The sequence below is a fragment of the Urocampus carinirostris genome, chromosome 17 (assembly GCF_059441175.1).
Source record: "Urocampus carinirostris isolate Australia breed hairy pipefish chromosome 17, RoL_Ucar_1.0, whole genome shotgun sequence".
Taxonomy (NCBI): domain Eukaryota; kingdom Metazoa; phylum Chordata; class Actinopteri; order Syngnathiformes; family Syngnathidae; genus Urocampus; species Urocampus carinirostris.
Window position 1 is genome coordinate 26,683,501 of NC_142365.1, and position 25,706 is coordinate 26,709,206.

Genomic DNA, 25,706 nt, shown 5'->3' on the forward strand with positions numbered 1-25,706 from the left:
AACTATACCCCACAAATTCTCGATGGGGTTCAGGTCAGGGGAATTAGCAGGCCAATCAAGGACAGTGATGCCATGGTCAGTGCACCAGTTACTGGTGGTTTTGGCACTGTGGGCAGGTGCCAGATCATGCTGGAAAATGAAATCCTCATCTCCATAGAGCTTTTCAGCAGATGGAAGCATGTAGTGCTCTAAAATCTCTTGGTACACAGTTGCATTTACTCTGGACTTGATGAAACACAGTGGACCAACACCAGCAGCTGACATGGCTCCCCAAACCATTGCTGACTGTGGGAACTTCACACTGGATTTCAAGCAACTTGGATTTTGCTCCTCTCCAGCCTTTCTCCAGACTCTGGCGCCTTGACTTCCAAATGAAATGCAAAACTTGCTTTCGTCTGAAAAGAGGACTTTGGACCACTCTGCAACTGTCCAGTGCTTCTTCTCCATAGCCCAAGTCAGACGCTTCTTCCGTTGTCTTGAGTTCAGAAGTGGCTTGACCATGGGAATACGGCTATTGTAGCCCATTTCCCGGACACGTCTGTGAACTGTGGCTTTTGATACCTGGACTCCAGCTTCAGCCCACTGTCTTTGAAGCTCCCCCAAATTCTGGAAGCGGCTCTTCTTCACAATTTTGTTAAGGCTGCGGTCATCTCTCTTGGTTGTGCAGCGTTTCCGGCCACATTTTTCCCTTCCAACAGACTTTTTGTGGATATGCTTTGAAACTGCACTCTGTGAACAGCCTGCTCTTTGAGAAATTTCTTTTTGTGTCTTACCCTCCTGATGGAGGGTATCAATGATGGTCCTCTGGACAGCAGTCAGATCAGCAGTCTTCCCCATACTTGTGATTTAGTTTACTGAACCAAGCTGAGTGTTTTTAAGGCTCAGGAAACCCTCGCAAGGTGTTTCGAGTTAATTAGATGATTCAGGTGATTAGTTGAATAGCCTACTTGTATACTTTTTCATTATATTCTAATATTTTGAGTTTTCTTAAGCTGTAAGCCAAATTCAGCAATATTCAAATATTAAAAGGCTTGAAATAGTTCAGTTGATGTGTAATGAATCCAGAATGTATGACATTTTTGTTTTTTTAATTGCATTACAGAAAATAAAGAACTTTATCACAATATTCTAATTTTCTGAGACAGTCCAGTATATATATATATATATATATATATATATATGTATCCATACATCCATTATCTGCACCGCTTATCCTTGGTAGGGTTGCGGGGGTGCTGGAGCCCATCCCAGCATCTTCGGGCAGTGGGCAGGGGACACCCTGGACTGGTTGCCAGCCAGTCGCAGGGCACACAGAGACAGACAACTCACTCGTTCAGTCATACCTAGGGACAATTTGGACCAATTAACCTGATATATTTTTTGGATGCGGGAGGAAACCGGAGTGCCTGGAGAAAACCCACAAAGACACGGAGTGAACATGCCTTTACCTTGGCAAAATAATGCTAATAAAAGAATATAAAAAATGGATTTTATTATATATTCATAACCAAGCTTCTGAAGTGAAGCTTTTGGGGTTTTATCAAAGGGACATTGTGTATTAAATTGCGCCTCCTAGTGACAAAAAAACTTCATTCATAGAGGAAAAAAAATATTGATTTGAATAATAAGCAGAAATATATGAACTCTCATACAAACATCCATTCACCCTTTTTCTGTGCCGCTTATCCTTACTAGGGTCGCAGTTTTTTTTGTTTTTTTAAATTTATTTCAATACTTATTTGACATAACGTGACGTTCACCTAGGGGGTGCTGTCATGATTGCCCGCTATCTTATTGCTAACCTTACCCAAAAGCCCAAAAACCTTTTGAGAGGCAAATAATGGGAAGAAAATCGTGTGGTTTAGTCACTTTCTCTCTAGTTAGTATTTTGTATTGTGCTTAGCAACACTCGTTTTTGTTAACACTACACAATAATGGGGAATCTAGTGGTCAAAAAGTACACACTGTCTCTTTTAAAATGCAGCTAATTAAACATCAAAGGGGAAATTATCGCATGTACTGTAGTTTTAGTTTTGCTGGTCATTTTCTTATGTTTTTATCACCCGAGAGCAAAGCGACCACTAGCTTTCACAGGCAGTCAGGAATGTTGCCCTAGATGAGAAAAATGCCAAAAAAGGCTGGCTCAGCACTTTTAGATTTGTTGACAGCATTTTTCCCCTGGAAAAACGTTCCACTCTCCCAGGCCAGAAGGACATTGAATATCATCACAATTTTAGGATTTTAGTCATCTGGGTTTTCCATTTTCATATACAAAGGACTCAATCAAAAAGGGAAATGCCACTCAAAATGATTCCGCGTCTCAAGGCAGGTGAAGCTCCAATGAGTCACAACCAATCCAATATTACTTGAAGTCATTTTGGTTTTGCTGGTCTTTTTTTTTTTTATGTGAATGTATTCTACTATTTCTGGTTCAAACTGCACAATTCTTTTCATTTAACTTCTAGATATGGGTTCGAGGATTGCAATTAGGGTGGGATGGTGGTTCCTGAAGTCAGACCATTTAAGAACCTTGATTTAGGGTTACCTGTGGATGAAATTGCATCCTCCAGATTCCCTCATGCCATCACAGCCAATCTGTCGGCAGCTCATTTTTGAAAAAATAAAAGAAATGCAGTTGGGATAAATGCCACGCATGTTCCTAAGGAGATGGAGCGCAGAGGAGGATGGGTTGAGCGAGTGCAACAGTTGTCTGTGAGGAAGCCAGTTCTCCATCACACTATACACGGCAGATGGAAAAACTGACGACATTGAAAAAAAATCCCTTCTGAGATGCCTGGCAACTGCCAGAAAAAACGCATCACTTACTGGAGTCGTCGGAGTCGTATGCCTCCACCTCGGTCTCCTCGTCCCTCCTGGAAGCCGAAGCTCCGGCAAACGCCCGATCCGGGCTGTCTTCAGTTTCTGAGGTGGCCCCGGCAACTGCCGGGGATGAAGGGGCCGGGTTGGCGGCGGGTGCGGCGCACGGGGCCCGAACGGGCGGCAGGCCCCGGGGGTAACGGGGGAAGTAGTCTGAGATCTGCTTGATGGGCTGGATGGGTCCGGGGCACACGTCAATGGCCATGTGCTCCTGGATGCTGATGGTGGGTTTCTCGCCTTTGCGTTGTGTCATGCATGCGGTCCAAGACAGGAGCCTTCTCCCAAATGCACCTCTGAGAGAAAAAGAAAGAAAAACAAAAAACAAGAAAGAGAAGCTTTTCTCGGGCGGGATCGCGTGCGCCCGCCTCGCATCCCTCCCCCCCGCTGCTTGATATCGTCACTCCCGCATGCAGTTTTTTCCCGCTCTCTTGTTTTGGGGACACCCCCCTCCCCGGTACTCCACTCTTGGCCGCCTATCTGCACCAGAGCGGAGACTGGAGTGTGCTGAAGAGGAAAGAAGGAGAGGATTAGCTGGGGAGGGTAAGAGGGAGGGAGTGTGCGTGAATTTGTTGCGTCGGATCAGCTGATGTCGCCTAGCAACCAGCCGGTAAACAGGAACCGCCGCGTCATGGCGTTTAATTCCTACGTTAACCTCGTCCATCTGGACATCAAGTCTGTGTGTGAGCGTGCATGAGTTTAATTCAGATGCAACAGGTCCTAAAAATCATGCAGAACTTCTAGGGGTGGTGATTTAGGGTCACCGATGGAAGAAACTGCTCTGGGGGATTTGTGGACTAAGAGGGGGTGCATTCGAAAAGGAAATATGACACAAGGCAATTTTTGATAACTGGTCATATGGCACATTAAGATTTAGTGATTTATTTCATGTAATAATGACATGGACTTTGATCGTAGACCCCAACTGTTCAAGTGGTAGGCTGTGATATGACTTATGATTTAAGGGAACGACTGTGCTGTTTTAGACTCACGACACAATTTTTTCAAAATCCAGGAAAATACATGGACTCTCATCAATAAACTAGATAAAAGGAAAGAGGGTAATTTATGGTCACCTGTGAATGATATGATTCAAGGACACAATTGCGTTTATTTAGCCTCACAAGGGGATGCTTTCAAAATGCCGAAAAATCTATCAATAGAACCAATAGTGACAAAGGGGGTTGAATTATCTTAACTTGTGAATAAAAGTGAAGTGGGTGGTTTGGGGACAAGGCCAAAAATGAAACTTTACACAACATGATTCTTGATAAGTGTAAGTAAGATATATTTCAAGGGTTAATGATTTTTTCATGTAATAATGACGTGGACTTCCATTGTGGACCCAAACTATTCAGATGGTAAGCAGTGATATGATACAACTGTGCTCATTTAGATTCTTAGAAGGATGCTTTGGAAATACAAAAATCCATCAATCGAGTCAATAGTGGCAAAGGGGGTGATTTATGATCACCTGTGACTGAAAATGTAGTGAGTTGGGGACTAGGCCAAGGGGTGCATTCAAAAAGGAAATTTGGCACAATGCGTTTTTTGATAAGTTCAAGGTATACTGATTTATTTCATGTAATAATGACCTGGAGTTTGACCGTAGACCCAAACCATCCAAGTGCTGCGACCATGATATGATTCAAGGACATGGCTGTGGTAATTTACATTCACAGGGCGATGACTCCGAAATCCAGAAAAGGCCAGGATCCCTCATCCATAGAATCAATAGTGGCAACAGGGGATGATTTATGATCATCTGTGAATGAAAACACTGTTAGTAATTTGGGGATTAGGCCAAAGAGGGTGCAGTCAAAAAGGAAATTTGACATAACACAATTTTTGTAAGTCGAGGTTTAAGAGTTGATTTTTTGGGGGGGTCACCTAATAAGGATCTGGACTTTGTAGACCCCAACTGCTCAAGTGGTAAGCTGTAAAATCATTCAAGGACACAACTGTGCTCATTTAGACTTCGAATGCTGTTAAAGTCCAAAAAATCATGGCCCCTTTTCAATAAAATCAATGAATGGAAATTCTGTGAGTTATTTGGAGTTAATTATCATCTCATAACAAAAAACATTGATTTCAATTAAAAGTGGCAAGACCAATTAATTTGATTGTACCTGAGGATACAATGCGGCAATAATGGATGATTTATGATTGCAGGTTGGATTGAGGCTCCATGTAGTTTCTGAAAAATCTTTGTGAATGTTGAGAATTTAAAATATACACCAGGGGTCATCAATCTTTTTGAAACAGAGAGCTTCTTTATGTGACTGATTAGTACGAGTAGAGTTATGTTATTACTCACTTGTTACTGTGTTACTATTACGTTATTACCTGATTGTACTAAACCACGAAAATATCGTCCTTGTATAAGGACCCAAGTTCGAGAGTGGAAACATTTGTTGGCCTAGAAACAGATGTATTTCAAAGACAGTCAAAATGCCAACCCAAACCCCCCAAAATAATGAAAAAAAGTTCATTTGAGCGCCTCTAAGAATTTCACATACTTGCACGCGCAACGAAAGGACATGGTTCAAGGACAATTATGCAATTATGACTTCAGCCAGGGGGCAGTACGGATGCGTAGTGGTTAGCACATGTGCGGCACATTTCGGACGTCATGAGATCGAACCTTCCTGTGTGGAGTTTGCATGTTCTCCCCGTGCTTGTGTGGGTTTCCTCCGGGCACACCGATTTTCTCCCACATTCCAAAATCATGCATGTCGGGTTAATTAGCCGATCCAAGTGTGACTGAGCGAGTGAGTTGTCTGTCTCTGTGTGTCCTGCGACTGGCTGCCAACTAGTTCAGGGTGTCCCCTGCCCACTGCTCGAAGTTGGCTGGGATGTGCTCCAGCACCCCTGCGACCCTACTGAGGATAAGCAATACAGATAATGGATGGATTTCAGCCAGAAGATTGCATCGGCCACCACAAATTTTTGAAATTACGGACCACAACTTTAAAGACACTGACCCTGTCAATAATTTCTTATGTCATTGAGTAATCACATTTTCTGAACAACCACAGTGAACAATCTGGTGTGCTTTTTCAGAACCAGTCCATGAGCTCCTCGGTTATTCTTAGGGGCCGCAATGGTTGCGAGCCCAGATGTACACTAGTTTTTAAATCAAAAATCAAAGACAACTTGCGGGCCATCAGGCTGGTAAAATTTGGGTTGTGTCTTCACGATGTCACCAGTCACTGAAATACGTCATGTCACATATCACTGGAAAGCTTAAACTCATGGGATTTAAGATATGATGACCATTTAAAAATGTACTCATCAGAAAAACATCATGATCAGTCTGAAACAAGTTACACGGAAACTATAAAACCGGTGTGACTCACCAAAAAATGGTGTGAAATTCTACTCATAACACGATTCCCTGAAAATATGGTGTGGATACATTCACGAGAGTCCAGTGAATTAAAACATGTAAAATATTAACTCAAAAACACACGATAATGCTGACAGATTTAAATTTGCCTAAAAGTAATCTTGCATCATTTGATGATCCTTGTTGTAATTCGTCTTGCATGGCTGCACGGCCGCTATTGGTGTCTGAGAGTATGTGTGAATGGGTAAAAATGTGAAGCACATTGTAAAGCGCTTTGGGAAGTCTCCATTGACTTGAAAAGCGCTATATAAATGCAGATCATTTCATTTTTCATTTCATTTCATTTCATGTCCCTCCATAACTCCCCTTAAAAATTGAACTTCCAATATGGACGTTAGCCGATGACCTTTTGACTGAGACCACTTTTGGGCATTTGCAAGCTTTTTTACACGGTCCTTAGCCTGTGACAACCTGTATTGAAAAAAAAATAGTGATGACCTACATCGGTTCAAAAGATCTTTAGCCAATAATGACTGATTCAAATGTGGATTGACACATTGGTTAGCAAATAAATTTACAAACGCCATTTTAAGCAATTTTACGGGCTGTATTGAAATCAGAGCTTAATTGTGCGTTAATGCAACCTGAGATTTTAATGCAAACAATCATGGATTGACATCTGGAAAGAGAAATCAAACATTTAAAACTCTTTTACAATGTCTCAAAATTGGCTAAAGTACAATACATGGTTGCAAAAATTGTAGGGCTGTAATCTGGTCCTCTCCAAATGGCCACGTTTAGAAACGCCGAGACCTACCCTTAGAAAAATGTGTAAAATACAATTTTTCGTTTTTCAGATTGTGATCAAATTTGTCAGTACTTCAGGCTATTGACTCATCTCTTTTCCAGTTAATATGCCCATGTCATGGTCTTTTACAGGCATTTGATTGCAATAAAAAATCAGGCAAGAATAAAAACCTTCTATATCTGTGTGTTCCAACTCAGATTACTCAATATTAGTAGCATTTGGGGTGATTATTTAAGTTCAGGACAACATTTCAGAGTGTTACCTTTCAAAAGAGACCAAAAACGTCCATATTCTTCCAAGATCAGCACTCAATTTACTTTCGGTACGTCTTGGATTGGGATTTTGGGGGAATATTCCAGGAACGTTAAGAGGTTAAACTATTCACTTCTTAGCGAGCGAGGTGTTGTGTTATTTTGGGTCTCGGAGCAGCACTCACATAATTTGCAGACACATTTTGAGCGCTCAATAAAAGGCTAACATCTTGGAATGGTCAACACTGGCCTCTTTTGGTGATAAGGGGAACATGTGCTGTATACGTCACTCAATTGTAGACCATTGTCTTTTTTTAGAGTCCATTTGTGATCGGATTGTTATCACTGCAATCTCCATGTAGTTTTATTTTTTTAACAAAAAACAATTTGTGATATTTAGGACTGTAGATTGTTCGGACTCATCTGTTAATTGTCATGTGAATAATTTGGGGACACGCTTCGTAAAACAATGTCGTATTTGAAGTCCTCTTCAGACAAGATAGTTGCAGAAAACTTTGCTGCTAAAACCTTTTCAAAACCATTTTTAGGGTTAGTTTGGCGTCACATGTTTGTTTACAATTAGAAGTTTTAACTATCACATGTAAAGTAAAGACATTTAAAACCATATTTGTAGATTGTTAAACTAATTCAGGGGTTTGGCAACCCAAAATGTAGAAAGAGACCTGCAAGAAAATATAAGCTTTATATAAGCCTTATAAGGAAGGCAACGCGTACTCTCCGTGTGTGTAAACAAACTCACTCGCTCATCCACACTTAAGGACAATTTGGACCGGCAATTAACCTGACATGCATGTTTTTGAAATGTGGGAGTGGCCAGAGGAAACCCACACAAAAACGGGGAGAATATGCAAACCCTGCACAGGAAGGCTGGTAGCTGGATTTTAACCCTTGACGTCGAAACTGTGCGCTAACCACTCCGCTGGAAAACGTTACAAGTGTTTGTGTCATGATTGTCTTATGTTTGTCCTCCTACAGCAACAATATCATTTCCCATTAGATAAACATTTTTGAAAAAGCGGCAGTCACTAGGGAGTACCAAGGCCAGAGTCACTTATTGCTACTCCTGACCTAATCTTCCATCGAATGGGATTTTAAACTAATTAAAGACCTGCATTTAAAAAAATTTTTTTAGGGTTTATGAAAACTCAAAGAATGAAGGTATAGTAGTCCCAGGATATAGCGTCCCTATACTTACTATGTTTTCACTTTAGGTGTTTCTTCAGCTCCTAGTGACGGATTTTTCTCCATGACACTACATCAACAAATTCTTTTTTGTGGCCAAAAACATAAAAATCAAAGTAGGATGCTGATCTGCTATTGGTTTGCATCACAAGATCACGAAGATGCCGATATGGTATTGACTTAACTATAGGTCTCAAGACTTGCAGTGATGCTAAAAAGAGCAGAAAGATGAAAATGGTAATAACCAATAAATGGGACAATTAAGATATGATTAAACCAACAAAATCTTCTAAGGGCCTGACAAACCTTGCTAACCTTGGAAGTTGCGATCACTTGCACGGGCAGCCTTTTTTTTTTTTTTACCATTACTGTGTTCCTGCCTAATATGAACTGGCAGCCTTTTTTTACCATTACTGTGTTCCTGCCCAATATGAACTGCATTTGTGCATTGAGCAGTTGCAAGCAGAGACCAGCAGCACTTTTGTCCAGATAGGCTGTTCTGGCCTGTGAAAAATTGAAGTTGTGGCTGTGATCAATTATCCACAGTCGACTTTTGCTGAAAGTCGGGTCAGAGTGAGCAAATTTGTCATATACAGCAGCTATTTTGTGTTTTTTCCGGCTAAAATAAACAACATCAGTGCAGCTGCCTTTATCCCCGTTCAGCCATTGCTGCAGCCGGGTGCTGGCAGAGTGCATTTTAAAAATAGGGATCCTACTTTGTAGAATTTCAGATATCCCAGGGTACAGTTCCCTATTAGTCGTGATAAGTTTCCCCCTCATCTGCATCCACCCACTAAATGTAAATGGTCTGCATTTATATAGTGCTTTTCAAGTCAATGAGGACCTCCCAAAGCGCCTTACAATATGCTTCACACTTTTACACATTAACTAACCGATAGCACCGTTAGCCATGCAAGGCAACTACCTGCTATCGGGGGCATTAGCGGTTCAGTCTTTTGCCCAAGGACACTCCGACATATAACACGGAGGAGCCAGGAATCGAACCTGCAACCTCTTGATCCCAAGACGAGCGCTCTGCCTCCTGAGCTAATGCTGCCCCGGCTGCAGCAACTAACCCCACTAAACAGGCTCAAGTCACAACACACCCAAGGTAAATACAATTTTAATTTTCCTTTACATGTACTTTCACTTATAGGATTTAATCATATGCATGTATATAAAATATAGGTAGTACTTACTATTTTTGTTATTATCAAGGATACAGGGAGTTAGGGAACGCATTAGCTAATAACCGTTGGTTTCTATCCTCTGCCACACGGCAATTTCTCTTCGCGATCCCCAATTCAGAACCAATTAATGTTGTCTCCCAAGTAATTTCAGGCTCTAGTTTGAATAGAACAATCACTAGTTGGAAAAAAGGAAGCTAATGCATGATAAAATATTGTTTTTGTTTCATCTGCTAAAATAACTCAAAGCACAAGGATGATTTAGACTTTAATTTACATATGTATTTACAACAGTTCATATGCATATTAACCGGTCACTCACTCTGATCATTCATTTAAATGACAATTTAAGATATTCTGTATACACGAGCGGGATGCAGCTGGATTAGTGCAGAAGGCACACACTTGGTTTCCTGTTCACCTGCAAGGTCTGAGCACGCAAAACGAATTGAAAATAAATGAAAAGAAACAAGTGCAGTTCTAGTACAGTTGCTGACCAAAACAGCAGCAGATAAAACAATTGGGGAATTTAACATAGCTTTCATATTGCATGTGGACAGTGACTTGAACCATACATAAAAAATGAACTCATTTTTGTTGTTAATGAATGAAAAATATAAAGGGGGAAAAAAAATAATCTTAATTTGAAAATGTCAATGCCACTTGCCTTAGCCTGTGACAACCTGTATTGAAAAAAAAATAGTGATGACCTACATCGGTTTCATTAAATGTTTAATGTTAAGTAAAACAGGACCTAGGAACAGATTTTGTCATATATGTGAAAAAAATACAGTTAATGATAACAAATTCAGCATTTATGATAAGTGATTGTCAAATGTTTATTTAGGAGAATCAAACACTTGCTCCTTTTGCACACTACCATAATAGACAAAAATAAATTACTTTAATCATAAATAGAATAATACAATGATTTTTTTTTTTTGGTGCAGAGTTAGAACTGAAAGAATAAAAAATAAAAACAAAATGTGCAACAAATCTACAAGGTGCGCCATGTATCCAGACAACAAAAAGCCATTCAAAACATGAAATAATTTGAAGATTGACATGAATGTTCATCCAAGGATTTCCCACGAAAACGACAAAGAGCGCAAACTTCATTCGTCGTAGGTAAGGCAAGTTCATCTTTTTGTGTCAAAACTCAAACACAAAGGAAAACAAAACCCCAAACTGGGCGTAATTTTGCTGGCAAACCACTGTGCTAGCCTCCCAATGAACACCTTAACACTGACCAATTATTTTGGGGGAATTTTAAAAAGACAACAAAGGGCAACAGAAAACATGAAGCCAAATGCAGATGTATCATTTTTGTAGTGAAAAAAATCGTCTGGTAAAATGTTGCCACGTTTCCATTGCCAACATCCACACATGTTAATGTTGATTAGGAAATGGAACATTAAATGACCAATACATGGAAAGAAAAATAGGTTTCCATTCTAGTTAGATACGCTACTCCAAAATAATTAGTATCCTCTCCAATCACAAATAGTAGTGCTAAATAGCATATAAGTTTACCACAAAATAATTTCCTTTGAATTAACTCAACAATTGCCAACCTATTGACCGGTAAACTGAAATAGGAGCTATCATGTTTATCGGCGCCAATGACATTGAATGTGTGAAATAAAACGTGCAGGAACACAGACCTTCAACGCCACTGAAAGCATTTTACATTTTGAACTGGGAACTAATCAATCATCGTTCCCGATAAAACATTACCGGCATGAGATGACGCAGGAATATAAACAGGTTTAATCCTGCCAATTAGGGTGGATAATTCTGTCTTTTCTTAAAATTTTTGCATATGTGCCGATACAAAGGTGGGCATCAGCATCAACGTTTACTGCTAACGCTAACGTCAGCAGTCTATGCATTCCACAGACAAAGAAGTGACATGCAAACTGCAGGGAAGAAAGAAAAAGGCTTGGTGTTCTGTTCAGGGTTCAGGGTTTCCTTTTTCGCTTCTTTCTGAAGTGACGTGCTCCTTTTACCACAGTGTCCGGTTATGGCACCGGAGGACAAGGTGTAAATGAGCAGTAATCCGAACGAACGCTCAAAAAAAAAAAAAAAAAAAAAAAAAAAAAAACAATAAACAAAAATGTGGCGGTGATGGAGATCTCAACACGTCATATTTACACCTAGGATGACAGGCACTTGTATCTTTGGTTGGACCATTATGTCGTCATTGCAAGGAAAGTTTCAAAATCATTCTTGAGATTCTACCTAGCAACACGATATGTTGTCTCTTGGTGTTTTCTCTTTTAAAATTGTCACGTTACTTTGTGGGATCTTCTATCCATTTATCCATCTGAAAGTGCCACCTGCAAGAGAACCGGAGATAAAGTCCAGAAAAGTAAGACTATAGTGTTATTCAGATGTGCAGTTACAAATACACTCATTTCTAACACATGGTTCCTACAGCCTAAAGCAAGTTAAATTCAATACGTTTAAAGACTTTTTAATGCCTTTTGAAATCAAATTCAAGACCAAGTTGACAAAAAACACACAATTAAAATAAAATTTCTTGCACACAATACATAGTGCCTCGTATGGATAATCTGGTACAACTATTAACCATTGCGAAAAACATTGGTCGGACGGCCACTTCTCATTTTAATGTACACTTTCCCATGGTCCAGAGTAAACGTCTCTGTCTCAAGTTGTGTTATTGTGGGTAGACCTAGAAAATGCGTTTGCTCTGAAAGGCCCGACACTGTAATACGTATACACGGATAAAGAGAATGAGGCTTTTAATGTTAAATTTGCCCAAATATATTTGTTTTTAATTTATGTGAGGGAAACAGCAGGATTAGTCATTACCATGAGAGGAAAAAAAGCTATCCTAGTGGGGTCAAGTAGTAACCAGTATACAAAAAAAACTTCTTATCAAGCTTCACTCTGGAAATGTCAATTTTCAAGATTCATGTTAATTATGATCAAATCATCATGCTGATAATAAACAGCCATCTGGCCAATGTTTTTTTTTTTTTAGAATCGAGCTGCCCTAGTTGGTGGTAAGCAAAATAACATTACTCCAAGAACAACATCTCAAGTCTATACAAAACACTGTTAAATGTAAATACTTTAATCCCGGGTTGTCTATCTTAGTTTGTCTCTGGGGCTGGATCTAGACATTCTATTCTCAGGTGGGCCGGATCAGTAACACATTATAATCACCCATCACAAGGGATCTTTTCTAAATACAACAAGTTTAATCCCAAACAATGGAGAAAAAAGATTTTCATGTTTGGTTTATTTTAACAGTTGAGAGAATGCAGTTTTACACCTGAACCAACTCGCCGCACTATACAAACTCAATACTGCCCTTCTAGCAACTGGAAAAAGCATTTGATTTGCATTTATTTAAAAGAAGAAAAAATGAGAACTTTTGAAAGAAAAGACCTAGACACTTGCTTCTTTTTTTTTATATACTTTTGATAAAAATGACCTGGAGATTTTCTTCCTTTTTTGACATATCAAAAAATTTGAGGCAGGCCCGGTTAAACAATCCTACGGGCCAAATCCGGTCCATGCGCTGTATGTCTGACGTGTCTGCTTTAATCCCTCTTTTTCACAATTAATGGGGACGGGACACCCCTGCAAAATGCGAAATCCGAAGGTAGCGCCGCCAGCCTGACCCCGCAATGTTAAAATTAAATAAAATGTGTGTTTTCAGAGGTGGAAAAAGTGTTAAAAACGTAGATGTAAACTTAAATACTTGTAAATATATAAAAAGTAAATAATATTCAATACACAAGAAAAGCTAAGCTCGGAAAATATTAAATTGTCATCGATTGCATAGTGAACATTGTTTACAACAAAATTAGACATAGCATTGCGGGATAAACACGTCATAAAAATAAAATAAAGAAGGAAAGAATATCAGGATAAATAGGCAAAAATATTTACAAGGAACTACTTGGAAACTGGCCCGAGTGCATAATAACAATAATGCAATAACATCTAGCAGCAACAAAATTCCTAAATAAGTCGAAGATATGTATACCTTCTATAGATACAGTGATACACACACGACACCTATTTCTTACTACGACTGGAAACATATATATTTTTTCAGTCTTGCGCGCTTGTTTAGGATGGTGATGGCCCTGAGTGAGAAACAGTTTCTGAGCTTGTTAGTCCTGTACTGAGGCCGTGAAGTATGAAGCGCAAAGTAGCGGGGGATTAAAAAAAATCAAAAAGCAGTGATGAACTGGTAAGTTGGCAGCAAATACATGTAAAGCGGCAAACGGCACAGAATATCATCAGGACGGTTCTCTACTCTCAGAACCTACCTTTTCAGGAAAGTAATCAGGGCTGTTTTGCCGTACTTTGCCAGGCCTTCCCTTGATCACAGCGTAGCAGAACATGGTGATGACCATGACAAAAAGGAAGTAGCTGGTGTGCATAAGGTGCAGGTTAATGAGAGATCGATCATCCTGGTAAGAAAAAAAGAAGGGTTTTTTTTTTTTTTTACTCTACTTAACAATACTGTTGATATTTTACTGTGCAGAGCTTTGTTAGTCTAGTTTGCTCACAGTACCTTAATGAGGATGATTCAAAAGAGAAGCATTTTTATAATCTTTATTATCATTTTTAAGAAATTACTGACTAAGCATATTTACTCTTTGGTAAAGAACATTTGAATTGCTTGTATAGTTCAACCTCTTCTTACGGTTTTAATTCATTCCAGGATCGAGCTCGTAGCTTGAATTGCTCATGTAACAAGTGTTTTTTTCCCAATGTGACATAATTGAAAACTAATGTGTCTGCTTCAGGCCTCCCAAAGGCATACAAGTGATTCCTAGATACCAGTAAAACAGATCTTCCTGATCACTAAAACACATTCATATAGTAATTACAAAAAAATACAGTAAAACGATAAGATATTAACAAAATAAAATGAGAGTTTATTATGAGCGCCGTAAGGTTACACCATATTTTATATTTTTTTGATCATTTCACATTGTGTTACGCTGTATAACAAGTTTTCATGCAGGACTTTATTTTTAAACGACTGAACTCGTCTTGCCCAATTCGGCTATAATCCAAAACGTCGACGTCACTAGTAACAAACGACAACGTCATCATTGATTGCCATGTCGTGGTATCCTAAAAAGTCTATCTTGCTGTGGGTAAATAGGCGCCACGTTGTGCTTGTAAGGTTTATTATCGCTTGGGGAGGATTTACAATCATTAATAAGAGGAACAATTGGTGGAGCTTGACAGATATGAGATCGAGAGACTCCATGATACGTAAGCACGTACTGAACACTTAAAATGAAAGTTACTGTGTACACACGAACATTTTTTTGCCTGTAGCAGTCAAGTGTGGCAAGCAGTCTAGTGGTAGCCTGAGACTGCTCGTGAACTGGAATTTCTTACGTATAATGCGCAAGATTTTTGATCGAAAATAACTTGCATATCGAAATACTCGTGTTTAGAGGTGCTTGTATAAAGAGGTATGACTGTAGTATAATGAGCAGACATAACAATTCTTAGTGGAAACATTGATCCTGTTTTCATCTATCCAGTTTTCTGCAGGAGCGCAACACAAAAGACAGAGGAGCAATTGTGTTAACCGACAATGACTCACCTCGGGTACAATGACAGTGAGCTTGGGGTTGAGGGCGTGGTACACCTTGCCTACGGCACCCTTGTAGCACCAAAAAGGGTTGTAGTCCTGGCTGTACTTGGTGTCCGAATCCCGCACGGTGGTGAACACTTTGTACCAGGAGGTGGCATTGGTATACGTTTCAGGCGTGCAGTGTGGCGGCTGGCTGTGATCAGGAAAACGATACATGTCCATAGATAAGATATCAATTTTTGGTCAGGGAACCGCTGCTAATTTCTTGTAGTAGTGTTTTAGGTGTAATGAAACGTTTCAAGTATGCTCGAGACAACATAAATTATAATCAGACACAAACTAATTTACTCTTTATATGTTCTTCAAGTCTAATGGCGGTTGGCATTCATCACTGTGGAGCATTCCCTATCAATTAAAAAAAAGAAATTAAGGCAATATGTCCGATTCTTAGTCTTGTCATCAGTCTCCACTTTTCTGTTTTTGCCATCAACTCTTACTGTCATAACATTTGGTTGAATTTGGTACAGGTGTCGTCTTTTAAGCTCAATGTCCTTCATGTGCTGCCATTTCTGATCAATTCTCCTTTAAATTAAAAATTAAGTTTCTGCCTTACTAATACTTACTTGCATTTCAACCATTTTGCACAGTGCCCGTTTGCCAACTTGTGTACCCTCTCATTCCCTTGAGCCCCTACATGTGCTGGCAACCTACAGAACGGGATCTGCATCCACCTTCTTTCTTTGTATTATTTTAAGTATGTTTTGAACCTGGATTAGAATGCCTCGTCTACTGTTGGATTGGAATGATGTAATAATTTCAAGAACTGATTCAGAATCTGACAATATTACCATCTTTCTATGAGCTTTTATTTCCACCCACACTACCACAATCTCTGCACTGTACACCCCAAGTGCATCATTTGTTGTCTTGCCTATGCCCAGTTCTTTTCCTGGCACTGCCACCCCAAATCCTTTTACACCAGCGTGTTGTTTTTTTTTTTGCCCCATCTGTGTACATGTTCACAAAGTCTTGATATTCTTGGCTTTATCAACTACCGAAATGCACTCAGTAGATCAGAATCCCTTTACTTTATTTTCCAGCAAAGTAATGACCACTCTTGGACACACAAATTTTTTCATATCGTTTTATATACCGTAATAAAAGAAAACTCACACTGTAACTGGAAAGATGTTGCTGGCTGCCGTGATGGTCATGCATGTGCTGAATACAACCTGCTCACAGTGGCCATGCAAAATGCAGTCATCTGCATTCCAGGAGACGGGAAGCGTGAACGTGATATTGATCTCTTCATGGGATTCCCGGCCTGAGAAACAAACCATCGGTGAAATAATTGGGTACAAAACCCCTAACAAAGTCATAGCAGCTGCTCTGAGAAAATTGATTATCTTACCAGACAGGCCAACCTGTTGTCCCAAAACAGTGGCATACAAGTGGGTGATGTTGCGTGTGTAGCCGCCAAAAGGCCGCTGAGGGTCTAGGGTGAGAGTGATGGGCACTGAGATATTGACAAAGCCTGAATCTTCAGAGAAGAGTGGCGCCAAGGTGCTAGGGCGTGACTGTCCACTGGTTGCTGCCAGGCTTTCGGGTGTGGTAGATTCATTGAGACCATGCTTGATAGTCTCATTTTCTGACACGCAGAAGTCTAGCTCATTATAGCGCAGCAGGAACGTGTTCCAGTCCTATAGGGGAAATAAGATGAATGATTTATGGCAGAGTTGGCCATTGGATTGTCCCCTGGACCTGATGCAAGACAACTTCAAGAGCGCTGGTTCTCAACTGGTCCGACTTGAGGACCCTCAATTCACCACAGTGTTTCCCACCAATGAACGTGACTGTGGTGGTCGCCAATCTTGTTTGCCCCCACCCAAAATAATATATAACACAGAGGTACCCCGGTCCTCAACTGCCTCAATGCTCAACCAAATCGGAGTTCGACCAAAAAAATGTGCGCAAAAAATGTTTTGATTCTCGAAACGGAATTCGGTGCCAAACCGGATTTAGCCTTGTCAAAATAGCCGCAAATAGTCTAATCAAATGAGATTTGGCGCGTAACGAGTGAAGCTGAGTGGAGCCGGGATGCACTCAGCGGCGCGAGTTAGCTTAGCTTTAGTGCCACCTCTATCCGGACCGTCAATGAGGGGTTTGTCATTTTCGAAGTTATTTTTTCCTGGTTTGTGCTTTTGCATTGCTTTTTAACATGGATCCCAAGAACAACAGCGATAAAGGGAAGGACTGAAAAAGGAAATAATCGCAAAGTATGAATGTGATAAATGGGGACAAATCTACCCATTGCTGAGCCACTTGGCAGGAGTTGCTCTGGTCATTCCAGTCTCCAGTGTCAACTGTGAGAGGGACTTCTCCACAATGAACAGGATAAGGGCATGACTAGAGGTGCTGGCAGGTGTGCCAAATATGCATAATATTTGATGTGAATGTAAGGTGCATAATTATCAAGTAAAGGAGGGTACAAATGTGGGCTTCAAAAGCACTTCCCACTTTAATTTCTTTTCAATAAATGTATTTATCTTATAGGTCAAATCCGACCTCAGGAACAGACTTGCAAGGATAACACATTGCTGCCTCCCTGTAGTGTTTAATTTTGGAAGAGCTATGGAAATTTTCTTTACAAAGCCAAGAAAGAATAAATGTTCAATGGCAGGGTTCAAAGTGTGTCAGTAGTGAGTGAATTAACATTAGACAGAATGAGTGTGTGAATGAATTAATGCGTTTGTGTCATGGCTTGTTGACATAAGATTACATTTCAAATATTCCTGATATGCCTTTGTGTGCTCTTAAGGATGATACCAACCTGTTATGTTAATATACAGCAATTTACATTGCATTTAGTGTTCTCAAATGCCCTAAAGAGATACACCAGGCTTGAAAATATACACACACACCCTACCCTGAGGATCAGAGACCTTCCCACCACAGTCTCCTAAAATCCTACGGGAAACACTGCACCTTAATGACAAGCTGCGACCCAAATCAATAAAAGAAAAATCCACTTGTCAAAATTATCTAACGAAAGGATTGTGCAGTTAGACAGATAGTAGAATATATTTTTTTTTCAAAAATCAAAATACCCAGCAAAACCAAAACGACTTCAAGTTCTGTATAAACAAATGCATATTCGCCTACATAAGCATTTAAGCATACAGGCAACCCCCTAAAACTTATTTAAAATAACCCATTATAAAATAAATTAAAATATTTAGGTGTGTACATTTTTAAACCATTTACTGTACCTTCCGGCAGCGCTTCAATGGCAGACACTCGTATACAATTTTGATTTATTAATGTTTTCCATGTTTCCTTCACTTTATCACTGGCTTTCTTGGGATCCATAAGTAAGAGCAGAAAAGGGAAGTAAAACCAACAAAATCACAATAAAGTGAGATGTGGTCCTTCTCAAACACACCGATTGACTGAACAGGTAGAAGAGATTGGGCATGGCATTATCGCCATCTACAGTTAGGAAGTGTAATTGACCATCTGCTCTTTCCATATTAGCATCTTCTTGCCAGGGCAAAGGTCGCGACCCACTGAAAACGGGTCCGCGATGCATTTTTGGGCACTGACCCAACAGTTGAGAAACGGTGATCTAGAATCTGCTGCATTGACTTTTTCAGACAGGAAGCTTGCGGTTACTGTTAACGGGACATTTTGCATGATTTCAGATACCACTTATGTTTATTGTTGATGTTGACTGTGTATTGTCTGTAGATGCCCTTGCAACATCCAATGCAGCCTGGTCATCCTGGAAGGGGGATTACTTCGTGTGCGACCCTTTCCTCAGAGTAAATTTTTAGTTTTACCTTGCCCTCATATAGGTTTCAGATTAGGCCAGGGGTGTCAAACTCAATTTACCTCGGGGGCCACAGGATAGAACAAACATTCCCTCGGGGGCCGGACTAGTAGATTAGAGAGAAAGAAAGAGAGAAAGAAATAAGACAAAGCGAAGGAGAGAAAAAGAGGGTGGGACAAAGAAAGAGAGAAAGGGAGAGAGAGAGAGAAAAAGAGAAAAAAGAGAGAGAGAACGTGAAACGTGAGAATCAAGAGATAAAGACAAATAATGAGTGAGGGGGAAAGAAAGAGAGAGAGAGAGAAATATCCAAAGAGAAATAGAAAGAGAGGAGAGAAAAAAGAAGGAGAGAAAGAGAGAATGGGAGAAGGAGAGAATGGGAAAGCAAGAGAGAGAGAAAGAGAGACAAGAGAGAGAAGGAAAAATGGAAGAGAGAGCAAAATAAGGTAAAAAGACAAAGAGAGAGAGAAAGAGACAAAGAGAAACAAAGAAAGAGACAAAGAGACACACAGAAAGTGAAAGAGAGAGACAGCGAGAGAGAGAAAAAGGGAAGGGAAAAAAAGAGCGAGAGAGAGAGAGAGAAATACAAGTCCACTGTCTTTGTGAGAGGCACCTGGCTTTGGCAACATCAAGTGGACATATTTCAACCTACAGCTCGTTTTTCTCTTGCGCTTCACTGAGCGTTGTCTCGCGGGCCGGATTCAATCCCTTAGCGGGCCTGATCTGGCCCCCGGGCCGCAAGTTTGACACCCCTGGATTAGGCTATGTTCTAATGGTTGTGTGTGCAGCACTTAGAAACTTTTCGTGAATAAGGACTTTTCAAATTAATGTTACTTTACCTGACTACAACCAACTCTAGAACGACAAAACGAGACCCACCTCTGTCATCTCGGGAGACTTTATCTCCTTGATCTTGAAGAAGTAGCCAATAGTGAGAAAGGCGATGGCCAAAGCACTGACACTGATCATAAAGATGACCAGTGGCGGGCGGTTGTTGATGTAGCTTCTCAAGTTCTCAAGAGGGTTTAACAGAAACACCTGCAACAGAAACATATCTGTTTGTATGTCTCAGTTTCCTATACTGTGCCAGAAAAAAATGAGTTTCTATTATGAAAAAGGTTCTAATACTTTAAATACTATTACATCAAGCAGCATTACGGTAATAACAACGACAAACTGCCCCGAAGCTCATACAAAGTAAGAGACCGAGTTTTACAATACTTTATGTGGTACAGCATTTAGCAATGAATATAAATGTTTTAGATGTATTATTTGGGACGATCAAAGTTACCGAATATACAAAAATAAAAGGTGACATGTTGGATCCACGTCGTTCCGCGTTTGATGTAGTTGAGGTGCGTCCTGTCAACCCTCTTGTGCTAGGCTATCAGTTAGCTTTGTCAGGCCTTAGGTCAATGGCTCAGAAAAAAACTAAGATATCAACTTTTTGCACTAATCAGTTACTTGCTCAATTGTATGACACTCACCATGTTTTCGGGAGGGCACGGGAATCGCTAGAAACCAAAAGGCAGCTGTTTGGCCTAGCCTAGCTCCGATGCTAGCTCGCCCGCCCCTCCCACCGCGGTGCAAGTCGTTAGCCCTTCCCGGAGATAGGCTACTCGCCCCGGTATACAACGCGAAAAAACATTAGTCGGTGGTAAAAGGAGACAACCCCAAAAGCACTACGTCCCATTGTTGAGAGTCTGTCCGTAGTTTACGTCATAGACTGTATCATTGACAGTCGCTCCGCCTATCCGCACTGCGCGTCTCTCAAATCGAGCGCTCCTGACGTCACCAGTCAGGCCACAAAATGTTGCACAACAAAAAGCTTTGATTTGTAAAGATGCATACATTGATTCAACATTTTTCTTTTACAAATTCTATTAACATTCACTTTCCATGTAGAATATACACCATGCAAGTTATGAGAACAAAGAGACTTGATTCCGAATGTACAGTGAATCAAATATATCTACAGAAAGTGGGTGAGGAACTCCAAACTCTGCCAATTGCAATGTCCCCTATTAAGTGTAATAAATGTTTTGAACACAGCCGGGACAATATTAGCCACCTAACAACACTACTCCTTTGCGCGTTAGACCATGCATAAGCAATTTACGATAACATTGTCGTCGGCTACTAGTGACTGAGAAGATCTGGATTGGAGCTGAAATGGACGAGACAAAATCAGTCTAACAAAAAACGCTTGTTTTCTTTATTTTAAAAAATGTTCCCCTAAAAAAACTGTTATATGCAGTACACAATTCGAAATAATCAAAAACTTATCAAATACGGGGAAACGTATAAGTTGCCAGGTAAGGGAACTTGAAACATAATTTTTGGTTTTTGGTTTGAACAAATTTATTGACACTAATAAGAGAAAACAATCTTGACAATCTTAACAGCAATCAAGCACATTCACAATATTATATTTCAATATGACATTTAACAGCAAACACAATGTGAGGTTTGAAAAACCCTTCTCGAATATCTTATTCCTTTGTTCACAAAAGTTGCGTAGAAACCTTTATCCTTCAAACATCGACCTCCCTCATTATGAAGTCCAGTAATGACATCATCTTACCACTAACTGTGATGTAATTACACGTCTTTTAATCAGAGTAATGACGCGTCTTTGACAACTGTTAGTGTTTAATCAGACAGGAGGTTGTGCATTTTTGGCTTCTAAAATTGAAAAACAGACAGGAGGTTGTGCATATTTTGGCATCTAAAATTGAGGACTTGACCTCAAGTCTTGAAAGATGCAAAGCCAGGAAAGTACTGCGAGTAAGCCGGAGGCTAATGAGGATCCCAAAGCCGTCAAAACAGGAGAGCCCATGACGGCTCAGCGAGTCATTCACCTGCACCGCGAACTGCTCGCCTTCCTCACCGACCACCAGACAGCAGCCGATGCCAAGCAGTGCCTGCGGCAGGGCAAGTTTGAGGATGCCCTGCGGTTGCGTATGGACCGCCTGGATAACTCTAAAGCGTTCAGCAAGAACAAGTTGGAGGAGATCAAGGAGGGTTGGGCTCAAGCTGCCACTAAAGTCACCCTGCCGGACCTCTTGAACGCCCTTAATGGTCAGCGGGCGCTATGCTCGGAAATGCTGGACCATAAGATGAACCTCATCGCCCTGTTGCAGAAGAACTGGATGGACGGGGACGAGCGCCACTCCATCGATTTGCGTAAGCAGACGGAGGCCCTGGACGTGTTAATTGAGCGTATGGACAAGGTGAGGCGCATGACCATGGCCAACAAGGAGCTGGCACAGATTCAGAGTCCGCATGACGTCTTCTTGGCGCAAAGCTTGCGTGAGTGGGAGGGCTACCAAACGGAGCTGCGGGCCCGCCGAAAGGAGTGGCTGACCCAGAGGAAGCTTGCCATGGAGGAGTATGAGAACGCCATGCCCAAGTTGGAGCTGGCGCAAGAGGAGTGCAACACTTCCAAGCGTGCCATCGACATGAAGCTGATGGAGCTGGAGCGTGAGCAGGAGGAGATCAAAGGCAAGCGTAATGTTCTCGAGGCCCGCAAACTGAGCTGCGATGAGAAGCCAGAGGTCATCTATTTGCTGCGCAAGCGTGTCAACACACTCAAGGTGCAGCTGAGCGACATCATGAAGATGATCCAGGTGGAGGAGGAGACCTTCCACCGGCGCGAGCAGCACCTGCTGGACGACATCCGCCACAGCATGGCGCAGCACAAGCGCATCCAAAAGAAAATGAAACACTTCGCTCTGACCGACACGCAAACTTTTGTGGACATGTCGCGGATGCTGGTTGCCGAGGTGAAGTTACTGGCCGAAAGCGCGCTGGCAGCGGATGAGCACCTCTGCGCGCACTTGGGGCTGACATGGGAGCGTCCAGTGGCTGCCATGGAGCGCAGTTACCCCATCCAGCCGCATGACAAGTTTGAAATGGCGGCGCAAGTGTACGCGGAGAGCGTGGTCGAGGTCGACACCAAAACCATGGTGGCACTGTTGGGGCTTCTGAGTGAAGAGCTGGGCTTCCTGATGGAGAACAGCGAGCACCTCAGCTTTCTTTATGACGAGCGACGCACGGCGGAGAAGCTCCTCGGCCTCCTCAACTCCTTTGACTTCTATGACGATGACCTGAACAGGCTGGCAGCGTACCTCTTCAGGTACGAAGAGCAGCATAAGGTGCAGCCGGGCCCAGATGAGGAAGACCAGGCTGATGGGCCCTCGCACCTAATCCATCCCAACAACATTCTTCCTGCGTTTTTGAGCTTTGTCAGCTATCGCGTCCACTGCATGAAGAGCTCGGAGCTGCGCCATTACCTGGACTGGGACTCTGATGCCGACAGAGCCTTTTGGGAGGGTATGGCCAACATCGTCCCAGAGGAGAAGCTCAGAGTCTGGGACGCTGCCGAGCTGGCCTTGACGCAGTACTTGGCTGTCTTGGAAGATAACTCAGAAATATTTCAGAAAAATCTTATTTTGGAGGCAGAAAACAGGGACTTGCGCAAGCAGCTGTCCAGTGAGAATGACGGAAGTGCGTTTCTGCTAAAGGACTTTCTTCAAAACAATTCTTCATAAAACACCTTATGAGAAAATTAAAAGACTCGAAAATAAAAGTTTTTCAGAAGACACAAATAATATGCAGAGTCAACCAAAATACTTTTCATCAAACAACCAGGTTGTGATTCGGGCCAAATTAAAGTAGCTCTTTTTTTTTTTTAACCAATGAAAAGTAAGACACATTAAAAACATATGCTTACTTGTGAACTCAGACTTGCCCTGTGTGATGCCAATATTCTATTGCATTTTTTCATTATTATTTAGCAGAAACATCTACAAGGCCACATATGTAAAAAATAACATTGACAGGAACCTTTTTATATTGATTTTTTTTTTCAGTGGAAAGCAAAGCCCAGAGGACTTCATAAAATATTTTGGTATTGGTCATAAGTCTAAGCACTGCACTTTAATTTACTTGAGTCAACAAAATAGTCCTCAAAAATGGAGTAAAAAGCGACACATGGGTATGCAATCATTATTCTTACAGTGGTCATTCAAGAGACAGTGTGTATAATTCGACCAAAAGATGTAACAGTAATGTGCTGTCCAACCAAAATTTTAAATAATACAAAATACCGCGGCGGCGCAGCGGTTAGCGCGTGTGCGGCACAGTTCTGAGGTCATGAGATCGAACCTCCTGTGTGGAGTTTGCATGTTCTCCCCGTGCTTGTGTGGGTTTCCTCCGGGCACTCCGGTTTCCTCCCACATTCCAAAAACATGCATGTCAGGTTAATTGGCTGGTTCAAATTGTCCCCAGGAGTAAATGAGTTGAGTGAATTGTCTGTCCCTGTGTGCTCTGCGACAGACTGGCAACCAGTTCAGGGTGTCCCCTGCCCACTGCCCGAGGATGGCTGACATGGGCTCCAGCACTCCCGCGACCCTACTGAGGATAAGCGGTGCAGATAATGGATGGATGGATGGACAAAATACTGAGACTCCAAGTGACCAATCCGCATATTTCTTTCCTAAGCCATTTGTATGTTTTTTGGGTAATGGCTGAAGCATTATGAATGAATGATTATGTAAAATAAATGCAATGTTTTTGACTTACGAGTATTTGATCACTGGGCGTTTCTACGATAGTTCATGTATTTTTGAGTGTCATTCAAATCTATCTTTTTTTTTTAATGAATGTTTTTTACCACTAGGAGGAGCTTTATGATGGACACCGTCCCTTTATTTGAATTTAAAAAAATGTTTTGTGATCCGTTCAGTTGTCATACAAACTAGTATTCAAATAAAGCTCTCAGGATGTTTGAGTGGAGAGATATGGTTTTATTGTAAGGTTTCAACAGGGGGGTTTGCTTCCATGCAGCGCCATGTTCTTTTAAAATTAAGCTTCCCAAAATAAAATAAAATATAAAAAAAAAGACTAATGTAAATTATGAAACATGAATCAATCAGCGGGCAGCACGGCGGCACAGTGGTTAGCGCTTGTCATGGGAACCTATTGTGGGTTCAAATCCAGCTCCAGACTTCCTGTGCGGAGTTTGTATGTTCTCCCCGTGCTTGTGTGGGTTTCCTCCGGGCACTCCGGTTTCCTCCCACGTTCCAAAAACATGCATTTCAGGTGAATTGGCCGGTCTAAATTGTCCCTAGGTGTGAATGAGCGAGTGAGTTGTCTGTCCCCGTGTGCCCTACGATTGGCTGGCAACCAGTTCAGGGTGTCCCCTGCCCACTGCCTGGAGATGGCTGGGATGGGCTCCAGCCCCCCTGCGACCCTAATGAGGATAAGTACGACCCTAATGAGGATAAGCGGTACGGCTAATGAGATGAGATGAGATGAGAATCAATCAGCTCTCAGAATGTGTGACTCAAGATTTAAAAGGACTGTCTAGTCCAAGCTACAATTTGTCAAGCAATACAAACCGGAATTTAAGTATGTTCTTACAAAATTAAATGTCATTTTCTAAGAAATTAGCCATGTATTTCAGCATATGAGAGTAGCTGATCAAAATATAGACAAATATAGAACATAAATAGTCAAATGTTAAAACCTACATCCATATGACGTTCTTATTATGTTAGTATTTTTTTGTAAGCGGAAGTGAACAACTGAAAACTATAA

General features: G+C 41.2%; 3 protein-coding genes and 1 long non-coding RNA gene across 7 annotated transcripts in view; 2 read left to right on the forward strand and 2 right to left on the reverse strand.

Annotated features, from left to right (window-relative positions):
• Window positions 1–7,434, reverse strand: part of doc2b (double C2-like domains, beta) — a 140,664-nt gene extending 133,230 nt beyond the window's left edge. For 3 of the 4 annotated variants that reach the window (XM_088320543.1, XM_088320544.1, XM_088320541.1), the window contains exon 1: window positions 2,827–3,358. In XM_088320543.1, the coding sequence (XP_088176669.1) occupies window positions 2,827–3,130 (304 nt within the window). In that variant the 5' untranslated portion in view covers window positions 3,131–3,358. Of the gene's footprint in view, window positions 1–2,826; window positions 3,359–4,548; window positions 4,640–7,293 lie in introns of those variants that run through there. The other variant, XM_088320542.1, reaches the window with a different exon arrangement.
• A 2,493-nt stretch (window positions 7,435–9,927) lies between these two features.
• On the reverse strand, window positions 9,928–20,867 carry tmem248 (transmembrane protein 248). Its single transcript, XM_088321092.1, has 7 exons — window positions 20,591–20,867; window positions 19,983–20,141; window positions 16,689–16,977; window positions 16,451–16,601; window positions 15,287–15,470; window positions 13,986–14,129; window positions 9,928–12,011 (listed from the first exon to the last, which is right to left on the reverse strand). The coding sequence occupies exons 1-7, from the start codon at window positions 20,591–20,593 to the stop codon at window positions 11,991–11,993; spliced, it is 951 nt and encodes a 316-aa protein (XP_088177218.1). The 5' UTR covers window positions 20,594–20,867; the 3' UTR covers window positions 9,928–11,990.
• Window positions 20,868–21,013: 146 nt separating this feature from the next.
• On the forward strand, window positions 21,014–24,902 carry LOC148349664 (uncharacterized). Its single transcript, XR_015847290.1, has 2 exons — window positions 21,014–21,088; window positions 24,444–24,902. It is a non-coding gene; the product is annotated as an uncharacterized LOC148349664 (long non-coding RNA).
• LOC148349665 (dynein regulatory complex protein 1-like) lies at window positions 21,744–23,845 on the forward strand. The gene has a single exon (XM_088321091.1). The coding sequence runs from the start codon at window positions 21,866–21,868 to the stop codon at window positions 23,654–23,656; it is 1,791 nt and encodes a 596-aa protein (XP_088177217.1). The 5' UTR covers window positions 21,744–21,865; the 3' UTR covers window positions 23,657–23,845.
• Window positions 24,903–25,706: the final 804 nt, after the last annotated feature.